At 34.6% G+C, this 12,311-nt stretch overlaps 1 protein-coding gene across 2 annotated transcripts in view; it reads left to right on the top strand.

The window, feature by feature from the left end:
* The window catches only part of MAP3K20 (mitogen-activated protein kinase kinase kinase 20), a 219,088-nt gene that overhangs the window by 189,035 nt on the left and 17,742 nt on the right, over positions 1-12,311 (top strand). For both annotated transcript variants that reach the window (XM_074215694.1, XM_074215695.1), the window contains exons 17-18: positions 8,432-8,548; positions 11,035-11,109. In XM_074215694.1, the coding sequence (XP_074071795.1) occupies positions 8,432-8,548; positions 11,035-11,109 (192 nt within the window). The remainder of the gene's footprint in view (positions 1-8,431; positions 8,549-11,034; positions 11,110-12,311) is intronic.

Genomic DNA, 12,311 nt, shown 5'->3' with positions numbered 1-12,311 from the left:
TCGCTAGAGGTTCAACTCTTATGCCTTTAAAACAGCAGGTTTTAGCAGCTGAGCTAGATAATAGCTAAGAATGGAAAGGGAGCCTTTGGAGACTGGAATCTACAGCATCTTACTACTTTTAATACCAGCAGGACCAACATTTGTATCATATTTTTGTTTCATCTTGTATTACATTTGAACATCTTGAAATATTCAATTTCCTGCTAAGATGCCGTTTCCAGTGTTTTCCCCCTCTTGAATCTTAAAAAAGTTTATGGCAACCTCTGTGTTCTAAAATGGGATCTAAATGTATGCTTCCTTCAAGACTCAGGAGCCTCTTAAAAAACAGGTTTGATCTGCTAGGATCCTGAAAGGTATATAATTATCTTATTTCCCCACCTCTAGGTTTGGTTTCATTTGGGTTTTGTTATTTGTTTTATGGGGGGAGTGTTTTGATCAACTTGAAACACCAATACTGATGTTCTTCTTTTCATTCAGGTAAATGGTATTTGCTAGCCTAACCTGAAAGCTGAGTTTAATTAATGGAATATTCCCTTCTGGAATATCACAGATAATTGTGGTTCCTTGATATCTTTTCACTTTTCTGCATTGTAAATACAAATAAAAGGAAAAAAACAAACAAATCTACAAACCCCACAACCCTTCTCCCTAAAATTAAGTTTGGAAATCATTAGCTAGATTATTCTAAATCCTTGGTAATTCAAAGACATTTAGAGCTTACATGTTAGTAGTTATCCTTCCTCTGTTCTTTTCTATTCAAAAAGTTTGACTGTCTTGATTTGACAGAGAGAGGAAAGTAGAAAAGAAAGGAGCTTAGAAAAGTGTTGGAACTGGCATAAAATGCCAAGAGTTTTCCAACAGCTTGGGAAGAGTGTAGCAATAGTTTCCTCACCAAGCAATATTTATTTTAGTATTAACTGAGTGCTGTTGAAGATACTGTCTGATCACAATGTATGAGTTTATGTTTCATTTTGGAAAAAATTTAACACCATGAAAATAGTCACATCACCAGACAGGTGCAAATTGGCTTAGTTTAGATCCTCTGAGTTACATATTGACCATGCTCACACTCCTACAGTTAATGAAGTATTTCAATAACCACCCTCAATGAATTTTTCTCATCCTTGGCAATCTCTAGAAATTTAATTTAAAAATAAAATTTTAGTTTCATCAAGTACACACACAAAAAAAATCAAGATGTTTCCAGTGGATTTTCATCCAGATGCAAATTATCTAGAAAAGATAGACAAAAGGCAAGCTTTTTATCACCCAGAAGAATAACTGCTACTTACCTGGGTCTAACCACTCTACTCATTGTAATGTTCCCAAGACTTTTCCTATTGATTAGCACCTTTTACAGTATTCTCTTTCCCCCTAGAATTTGTTTCCAAATAGAAATCATTTTGTCCACTAAATTTGCAACCAGATAGAAGAATATCATTAATTTGTTGCAAATTTTTTAAAAAATATAATCAAAAGCCTTAATAAATAGTAGGAAAGACACTTGTCTATCAAATTTTCATCTAAAATATTTTCTCTTGTGCTATTTTGGTTAGTAATGAATTAACTGGTGCTTAGAATTATAGAACTATTAGGCCACTATAACTGACAGAGAACTTAGAGATCAATTAAAGTCATTTTGCAGATGAGGAAACTTAGGGCCACATAGGTTAAGTGACTTACCCAAGATGACATAAGTATACAGTGTTGGAGCCAGAACTTGAACCCTGAAGGTCTGAACTAGGAGCAGGGTGGAAGGTTCAAAGAGGTAGATTTTAACCTGCAAAAACAGAATAGCTTTTAGTAGGTAACTGGTTCCCCTTCCTTCTAGCAGATGTTCAGTGACTACTTATTTGTTGAGAATGTGGTAGAAGCAATTTTCAACTGGACTAGATGACCCTGAAATCCTGAACTCTGAGATTCTGTGATTACATGAAGCTAACCCTCTTGACCCCCAAGCCCAATGCTATTCATGTTATAGTGCCCTTTTTCATTACTAGTAGCTTTAAAAATGGACATAAACCAATCTTTTTTTGAAAGGTGAATCTTTTAGATGAAAAGTATTTTTATATAGGTTTAAGATTACCACCTTTGTTTTCAGTGATACAAAACTAGCAAAAAATAGAATTTTTGTGTAACTCTTTATATGATCCAATGGTTCTCCCATTCAGTTCAGTTCAGTTCTGTTCATAAAGTTCCTGTTAGATGCAAGGCAGAGTTAAAAATGAAAATCTCTGCTTACAAGTAGTTTATGGTTTAATGTGAAGGGAATATTTTAGGGAATTGATATATTCATTTGGGAAATACTGATCTTAATTACATTGTCTTACTATTTACAGGACCTAGACCTCCATTTGTTTGGATCTTCTTTTATTTTATAAGCCCCCATGTTTGCCAAGGGGCAATGGGAAGTTGTGTCCATTTCCTTGTTTGTCTTCAGAATGTCTCCTCTTTCATGTAATTTTTTAGACACCTCTCTAAAGAAAAAAAAAAAACCCTTATAACAAATATAGACAACCAAAACGAATTTCCTCATTGCCCATGTCCAAAAAAAAATTGTACCCTAGTCTTCATGTTGAACCTAACATTTCTTTCAAGAGGTAGGTAACACCAATAATTAATTCTTACATCATTCCCAAACAAAGAACCATATTCCTTGGAAAAAATAAGGAAGATAAAAAGATAGGTACCTAAAATCAGATTATTTCTAGAAAAATTGTACAGTTTTTCTAAAAATACCCCTGCTTCCCCATTTCTGTACCTTCTCCTTCATTTGCCCTTCAGGGACTCAATGATGTCCCATGGATATCCAAATCAACTTTCCCCAAGGACACTTCCCCTGATATAGTCTCTCCTTCTTGATAGCAACTCCCCATACAGCAAAATTTCACTCTCTACTTGCAGCCAATGAATTCAGCCTGCCCTGTGTGCCATTCCCTCAGATCACTGCTTGGTGGCTCATCTGATAAACTAATCTGCACTCACACATTTCTTAATGGCCAATAGTGCTGAATGTATTATCCCTTTCAGTTAGCACTACTGTTTTATTTTTTAACTTCAGTGCCTTAATACAAGGGAGTGAATAACTGGTCATTTCAGGCATTTATGACAGAATCCTATGGAGAATAAATTTGGGGCAGAGGGTCTTTTGGGGACTTTTCAAATTTCACTGTATAGGTAACTATTCTACTTGTTATCAAACTGGTTCTAAATATAGTCCACATTCAACCTGAAAATTGACTTTTGGTTATGCTGTGTCCAAGATCAATCTCCCCAGCCAAAGGTTATTATAAGAATCTGTGAAATAATGGGATGTAAAACACTTTGTAAACCTTAAACCTGGATAGACATGAATTACTGTTTTTATTATTATTGCTTATTATTGAGATAGCTAAAGCACCCCTTTCTTATAACTTCCTCGATTGTAGCTTCAATCCTTCTTTCATACTCCTGATTACTTTGTAATCAGTCCAGATAGTTCCATGGATAATAAAAATATAAGAATTAAACATATCTAAATTCACAAATTAAGAGAAGGGGTTTTTTTTCCCTTTTGTTACTTTGAATGACATTTGATTCCATTTATTTGATCCTCTCACTTCCCTGAAAGAAAATCTCACTCTTCATTTTGAAATAGAAGTGATGCTGCCATCTCAGGATTTGTACCAAGGAAGCCCAAGACTTAGCAGGTCCTATCAAACCAGAAAAGCTTCAGGTACAGCACTGGTGATGCCCCATATGTTTAACATACAAGACCAACTAGCTAAGTTCAGAGATGCTTATCACCAAAGAGTTAGCCACTAAATGATGATGATAATAACAACGAGGAAGTGTTGCTTAAAACAAGGTATGAGGATTGTCTACTGAAGGAGGGACAGGGTTGAGATCTGCTTTGGTGAAGATATTACACACAGAGATAAAAACCTGAGATCCTTGAAATATTGAAACATTTTTAAAATGCATCAGCAGATGGGTAGCTCAAGGACTTGTGAAATTCAATTAAAAATTTAATTCAGAAAATATTTATGAAGTATTACCATGTTTAAGGTACTGCATTAGGTGTAGAAGCATAAGAAAATCCTTTCTTTCAAAGAACTAGCCATTTATCCAGTAGGAGATCATACAAGCCTAGACTCAGAGTGTAAATGAACATTAGAAACCATCTGGTCCAAATCCCTCCTTTTACAGATGAGGAAACTGAAGCTCAGAAGAGATATTAAGTGATTAATTCAGGGTCACACAACTAATGTTTAATGTTTCTGTTCTCAAATTTTACTCTGTATTCTGTATGACAAAAGTATTGAACTCTGTGGCTACAGCATGCCACCAGCAAAAAAAAAAAATTTGATTGGGAAATATTTAGCAAAATATAAAAAAATACAACACAACAGAGATGATGGTAATGTGTGGTTTTCTACATCAATATGGAGATATATTTCTTTCTAGTTTGATACCACTACCCTGCACCATGCTTCTTTTCAGATGAAAGATGATTTTTAAAAAACACCAAACTAAATAAACATAGTATAAAAGTACCTGAGTGACATGAAGCGCTAAATATTCAAAAATGGAAGAAATCACTTCTTAGTCAATTAATCAAGGCATTTATTGAGAGTCTACTATGTGCCGGTTCTATGTTAGGCACTGGAGGAGAACATTTTCTATTATCATAGACCTTACAGTCTATTGGGGAAGAAAATGTGTGTGTCTATATATGTTTGTGTGTGTGTGTGTGTGTTTGTGAGAAATGTGTTTATATATACACATACATCTGCAATGAGAAACATGTGTCTATGCATATATGTGTATTGCGTACAGATATAAATGTGTACACAGGGATATAGGTAGATAAAACTGTGTGTGCATGTGCATTTATCCTGAGACTAGGTGTATATGAGTGTTCATATTATGAGAAATTATATGTGTGTACATGTGTGTAATATAGAATCAGGAGAAATGTGTTTATATAAATGTATAAACATACATGCAATAAGTGTTTACATATGTTTATTAATAAAATACATGCATGCATAGAGTGGGAGAAAATGTGGGTAATATATATAGATGTATCTAAGAAAATGTGTGTATACATGAGTGTGTTGAGAAAATGTATATCTGTATGTATTTTTTCTACATATATGTATCTGAGAAAATGTGTATATATATATATATTTGTAGATGTGTTTATGCATATGTGTATTGAGAAACTGTGTATAGCCATGTATGTGTGATCATGTTTATCTATTATGTGTATATATATACTTTTATATATATGTCTGAGAAAATTTGTGTAAATATATTTATATACATGTGTGTAAATATATATTGACAAATACAAAAAAAAATACAATTCATGGATAATCAAGAAGGATATTAAGAAAAATGTGATTTTTTTGAGCTAAGCCTACATGCATGATTTCACCTGGCAAGGATATAGAGAGAAAGTGGAGGGAATGGCGTGAATGAGAAAGTGAGAGCAGAAGCTTAAAACCTCTTTGTGGAATGGTGACTATGATATTTTGATGTCTAGAATGCCATCTCATAATATTTCAAGAACTACTTATTTACACCCTAGTATTCTAAGACAACTCTAAAATTGCCTAGACTGACTAGCTAGTAAAAGAAAAAAAAATCAAATGCAGGCATTACAGTCATTTGGATTTGAAAGAAATTGGGAGAACACTTGAATTGCTATATTTATAAAATGCTTTGAACATTAAAATTAGCCAGTTTATATGGAACAAGTTCTGGTAATCTCTAAATCACCTTGTAGCTAAATCAAGGCAAACAAGGAACTCAGTTAGGAATTATGTTTCTGTGTAAATTGAATGTTCTTTCCCTTTTTCATCCTGTGATGTCATAGGTAGTATCTCTCTGAGACACAACATGGTCCAGTGCATAAAGCTCTGGGTGAGGCGTCAGAAAGACCTCTGTTTGAATCACATCATATACTTACAAGTTGTGTGACCCTAAGCAAGTCATTTAACCTTTTTCAGCCTCAGTTTCCTCCTCTGAAAAATAGGGAAGCTTTTTGTAAACCTTAAAACTTAGATTCATATGAGCTATTATTTCTATTAGCTTGTTAATGAGATAGATAATGCTCCCTTAAATCTTTCTTGATTGATTGTAGTTTATTTCAATATCTTTTATAATTAGTGTAAAAGTCTTTTAAATAAGAGAAAAAGAATAACAGAAAAAAATAGAAGGGATGAGGGAAGTCTGTGTTTAGTGTTTCTCAATATAAGACTTTAGAAAAGTGGAAAAGGAGTCACAGAGTTCCATGTTGTAAATGATTAGTGAAGCTAATGGCTAAAAGAAACTCCTTTGTAACCTGCCTTTCCCCTGTTCTCTACTATCAAAAAGTAGCAACAGCATTTCAGAATTCTTTGTGTTTAGTCCCTTGCGACTTCTCATAACTTTCTGTCCTTGTGTTCATCAAACTCTCTCCCTCTTTGCTTTCTCGTTATCTTAATAGAGAGAGGGAATGAACTTGTGATTCTTTTGTTATAGATATGGGAAACTTCCAAGGAAACAAATACCTTCTACCAATGCAGATTGGCACCATCTCTGTAACTGATAATCCTAAAGAGTTATCTTAAAAAAAAAAAAGAGTTATCTAAGCCAGTGGTGTCAAACTCAAATAGAAATAAGGGACAGTTAAATCATGCAGGCTACATATTGACTTCATCTTAAAATGTAATGTTATCTATGTTTTGTTGTATTTTATTTATTTTCTTAAATATTTCTGAATCACATTTTTATCTACTTTGGACCATTTTAGGGAGTGTTGTGGACCTCAAGTACCAACAACATGCTTGACATCACTAGCCTATAGCCTTGAGTGATTAAGAACCTTATCCAAGATCTCACAGCCATTTTGAATGAGACATGGGACTTGAACCCAGGACTTTGGGATTTTTGAAACTAGTTTCTATACTTTATGTACACTACCTCTCTTATCTTTATAAATAATACTAGACTGTGATCTATAGCTCTTGTATTTTTCCCCCTCCGTGTGCATGTGTACATGTTTGCATGCATGAATGCCTGTGTGTATGTGTGTGTGTGTGTGTGTGTGTATGTGTGTATGTGTGTGTGTGTGTGTAAGAGAAGATTTAGTAGGGCCCAACCACTTCTCCATCCTACTGGAGATTATGAGAAAAGAAATAACAAAGCAAAAACAAGGTCGATAAATGCATATCCTCAAACACATTTCAAGATCTTAATGTGCTTTTGCCTAACTTCATTTCAATACTTGCCTGGATAAGGAAACAGGGCTAAGGAAAATTCTAAGTCTGTATTACTCAGCTGCCCCGAGGAAGTTCCTGCTGTTTTCAAGTTGGAACAGTTCCTAACCCTCCTGATCCTCTCTCAGCCAATGTTGCTGTGGCAGCCAAGGACCCAACACAAGTAAACACCAAGTACTCTGTCAACAATGGCCATCTGACTGATTCCAATGAGCATAAGGCTAGAGCTTCAATTTTACTGAATGGGTCCCTCTCTGTTTTTATGAATGTGTTAGACAGAAACAGTTCCTCAGGTCAGAAATTTGCCCAGCTTTGAGCTGGAAGTTATCCAAATAAAATCCCAGAAGCCCCTTGGCTTTCTCTTGAAGATAATAAACTTTCAATAGTGCTATTTTTGATTATGTTCCATAAAAGCTTATCTCAATACACTAAGGAAAGATATTCCAGGTGAACTCTTATGAAAATTAGTTTTCTAATTCTAACATGGAATGTTCAAAATCTTTTGGAGCAAAATGTTTATATTAAAGTAATGAAACATCTAATTTAATGTGTTTTGAGTCTGCACTAACTATAAGGATCATTGAATTTAGAACTGAAATCTTATTTCACTTATAAAAAGATTTCGTTGTTGTTCAGTTGTATCTGACTCTTTGTGATCCCATGTGGGATTTTCTTGGCAAAGATACTAGACCAATTTGCCATTTCCTTCTCCTTCTCCTTATTTAATAGATGAGGAAACTGAGACAAACAGGGTGAAGTAACTTGTCCAGGGTCCCATAGCTAATAAGTATCTGAGGCTGGATTTGAACTCCTAAGGATAAATCTTCATCCCAAGCCCAGTGCTGTATCCACTGAACCACCTGTCTGCCCTGGCTTGAGAAGACTTAGGCCTGTGGAAATAAGATGACTTACTTAAGACCACAATGGTAGTAGACAGCAGAGCAGTGAATCAAACCAAACTTCCAGCTCCAAATTCTGTGTCTTTCCACTATCCCAGAAAGTTTATTCAAAGGCATTTCATTACTGAGGCAGGCATTGGGGGTGGGGTAGAAAGATGGCATGGGGAGAGGAATGCTTTCAACAATGCTACATTCAGAATAACTCATGGGTTTTAAAACATTAAGATTTGGGTGGGGGGGATTGTTTCACTTCCTCTAGTTCTTTAATTTTGTTTTTAATTCCAGGATTGCAAGTGGAAAATGTATATGGAGATGGATGGGGATGAAATTGCGATAACCTACATAAAGGATGTGACATTCAACACTAACCTACCTGATGTAGAAATTTCAAAGATGACAAAGGTAGGGTTCTATTTACAGCTTAAAAGCTTTTATGAATTCATGGATCTCAAACAAAGACATTAAAATACTCCAGCAGTGCGCTTTTGTGCTTGTCGAAGCTCGTATAAGCTCAGACTCAAGCTGATTGTTAAAAGGCACATTTTATTTAGCAGATTGGAATCATAATAGTTTTTTGTTAAAATCCCACTTATGCTGCATGAACGATAAAGCAGAGCAGAAAAGAAATCATTTAAAATTTTTCTTTTCTAACTTACAGGTTTCCTTATCCTTAGTCTGTTATTTACAACATTCAAAAGAAAAGAAAATGCCAACAATAAAAACACTGAACTCAAACTTAGGGTCATTTCAAACTTCAAAAAACTTGAAAAAAACCACCTTGTTGTAGTCCTTCTTCACTCTTTTTTTTTTGCAGTCCAGAATATAAAGGTATATATGAGGAAGAAAGATTTGGATAAATCTTTAATGAATCTGTTCTCCCTATACTCAATCCTATGAGTGTTTGGGAAGAATATCTCTCTTATGATTTTGTCACAGCTCCAATGTAAAATACAAGTTACCTTAGGTACCTAAATAATGCAGCACTATATATACCCTGCAGAGTAGATAAAGCTCTGACTCTGGAGTCAGGGAGACAGAGTTCAGATTCGACCTCAGGCCCTTAACCCTGATTGTCTCAGTTCCCTCATCTGTAAAATGAGAGGGAAAAGGAAATGGCAAACCCCTGTGATATCTTTGCCAAGAAAATTCCAAATGGGGTCACATAAAGTAGGATGTGATATAACAATAACAATAAACATAATTTAATACAAAATATAATAAAATTTACATAATAATATAAAAATGCAAATTTTGACCAAGAACCCTTCATTGCTATCACAATCCCAGTCCAGTAAAACATACAGTAACTTAAGGCCCAAAGGTCAATGTGTAATGTGAGTAATCATTAAGCCACCTTGCTGAGGAATATTGTCTACAAATGATTATCAACTTGCATTAAATAGTGAAAACTATATACCAAATCAATGAAGAAAATGGGAGGTATATAGCAAAAAACAGTTAGGAATGTTAACAGTTAAAGTAGTATTAAAATGTAGCTATTATAAAAAAATAAATAGATATAGAATCATATCCTATATGTCCAATGATGCAGAGTATAGCACATTTATCTTGTATAGCTCTTGTCCCTGTTCTTCTTATAAGTTCACCTGCTGTTCTGTGGCTCCACCCTGGCTCTCAACACATGACCAGTCCATCTTATTTTTCACATTCTTGTATTTAATGACATCTGTTAGGATGATAAACAAATTAGATTAGATTATCCAACCTCTTAGTCTCTTAATGTGCATAAAATACTTAAAGGTTCAAATCTGCATTAACTATAAGAGGGATCATCAGGAGAACTCTTCTTTGTTGAACCACTCTATGCAACTACAGATTATTCTTATATAACTGCTTACTTTGAAACATGATTATTTCATATTCTCTTTCTTTTGTTATGGGAAGAAATAGATACTGCCTTCAATTGTTTTAAATATCTAGAAAAAAATTTTCTCTTCTTTCCATATACTTTGAAACAGTAACATCATTTGTACAAAATAAGAAGAAAGAGAGAAAGAGAGAGAGAAAGAAAGAAAGAAAGAAAGAGAGAGAGAGAGAAAGAAAGAAAGAAAGAAAGAAAGAAAGAAAGAAAGAAAGAAAGAAAGAAAGAAAGAAAGAAAAAGAAAGAAAGAAAGAGAGAGAAAGAGAGAGAGAGAAAGAGAAAGAAACATGGGGGGAAAATCTTAAACTCAAAAAAAAAAAAAGAAATATTTTTCCTAGTGGTCTAGATTCAGTCAGTTAACGTAATCAACAATCAGGCTGATAGGTTCCACAATGGTCCCACAATGAATCTAACATCAGGAAGACCTGAGTTCAAAGCCTGTTTCAGATACTTAGCGGTTGTGTTGATGCTAGGTAAGTCACTTAGCTTCTTTTTTCTTCAATTTCTTCATTGTAAAAACCAAATGATAATCTTTATAAAACACTTTGTAGAATGTCTGGCAGCAGTTGGTGCTGCTGTCTAAATGCTAGCTATTATTATTATTAATAATAATAATCATTCATTTAATAAATATTTATTAAAATATCATGTGCCCTGCGGCACTATGTTAAGCACTTAGGATACAAAAAGAGGCAAAAGACATTCCCTGCCCTCAAAGAGCTTACAATCTCATGGTTTTAAATATTATGTATTTGTTATGTGCTGGGGACTGAGGCTACAAAGTTGAAAAGAAAAGTCTCTGTCCTTAGGGAGCTTATATCTAAGCAGAAAGAAAAAAGTATATCTAGATAACTATGTACAAAACATACACAATAAATATAAATCTAGTATGAGAAATAATCTGATGTATGTAGCCTATGAGTAAGAGGAAAAAATAATTTGAAAGGTCATTCTGAAAAAATAAATATCAAAACTCTGTTACAATTATAGACCATTTTCTTTTCAGCCACCATTTGTAATGGAAAAGTGGATCGTGGGAATTGTTCCAAATCAGACAGTTGAATACATTGTAACATATGAGGTAAGTGTGAAAGAGAAAAGGGAAATGATTTTTTATCCATTAATTAGCAGTTATTCACAAAGTGACCATATAGTATATGTTATAAAAATAATATTTGGACTTGAGATTAGGAGGAGAATCTGAATGAATTTAAATAGAAAAATATAATTATCACAGAGGATTTTGATGAAGGATAGATAAAGGTTAAAGTTAAATTGTCAGAGTGGTGAAAGCAAGTAAGGTTGGATAATGTGCTATCCTTTGAATTTTATTTTCCAGTAGTGGTTTATCATTAGTGGAGGAAGTTTGACAGCCCATTCCAGTTGGCAGGTGTATATCATGAATGCCAACACCTTAACAAAGTCCAGTGTTAGTTCTATGATTTGGTTTGGTTTCAGCTTACTTTTGGAAATCAAGATCTTTAATCAGCCAATTGCAAGGTGATCAAACCCTGGAAAAATTGGCACCAGGTTCATGTCTATTATTCTATTATTCCCCCCTCCCCCCTGCAGAGGAGACTGAGACTGGTGAATCCTGGAGCTCCAGAGCTCTGAGCTGCTTCAGGGTTAAACCTGATCAGGTATTCACACTAAGTAGAGCCCCAATAGGATGAGCCCATATGAGTTGGGGAAGACTCATACCTACCTAAACCTACCTAAAAAGGGCACCTAGCCCAGGTCAAAAACAGGTCAAAGCTTCCAAGGATCCCAAAGAGATCAGACCTGTGAGTAACCATGGCACTTCCATCCCGAATGAGACAGGGAGATTCAACAAACTAGCAAACAATACCCAAGCTGGCATGATTTTCATTAGGGGACCAATCTTCATCTTTTCATGACTAATGATTCATACCTCTCAGACAGAGTTCACCCATTACCATTGTTGGAGTACTTGAATGTTATTTGATGAGCATTTATGCAAAGCAAGGGTCTCTTTCCCCCTCAGAGCTCTTTTGCCTAGTTGTTAAGACCTGATGATCTCTTCACAAATAAAAAATTCAACCCAGTAATTAAATTTTCAAATTTTCTAAATACAGTTACCCCTTCCCCATCACAGGGCAAAGGGGCATGGACCCCACAATCTGGAAAATCTGTGTAAAATTTTCCCACCCCCCACCTTTATACCAGAGAAGGTCTGAATTATCATGGCATTAAAAGATAAAATATATTGTCATTATACAATGCTATACATTTATTTTATATATTTCTGAGTTTCTGAACTTT

Source organism: Macrotis lagotis, chromosome 1, assembly GCF_037893015.1.
Source record: "Macrotis lagotis isolate mMagLag1 chromosome 1, bilby.v1.9.chrom.fasta, whole genome shotgun sequence".
In the NCBI taxonomy this organism is placed as follows: domain Eukaryota; kingdom Metazoa; phylum Chordata; class Mammalia; order Peramelemorphia; family Peramelidae; genus Macrotis; species Macrotis lagotis.
The sequence above is the reverse complement of the archived record's forward strand: the minus strand, read 5'-3'. Positions and strand labels throughout refer to the sequence as shown.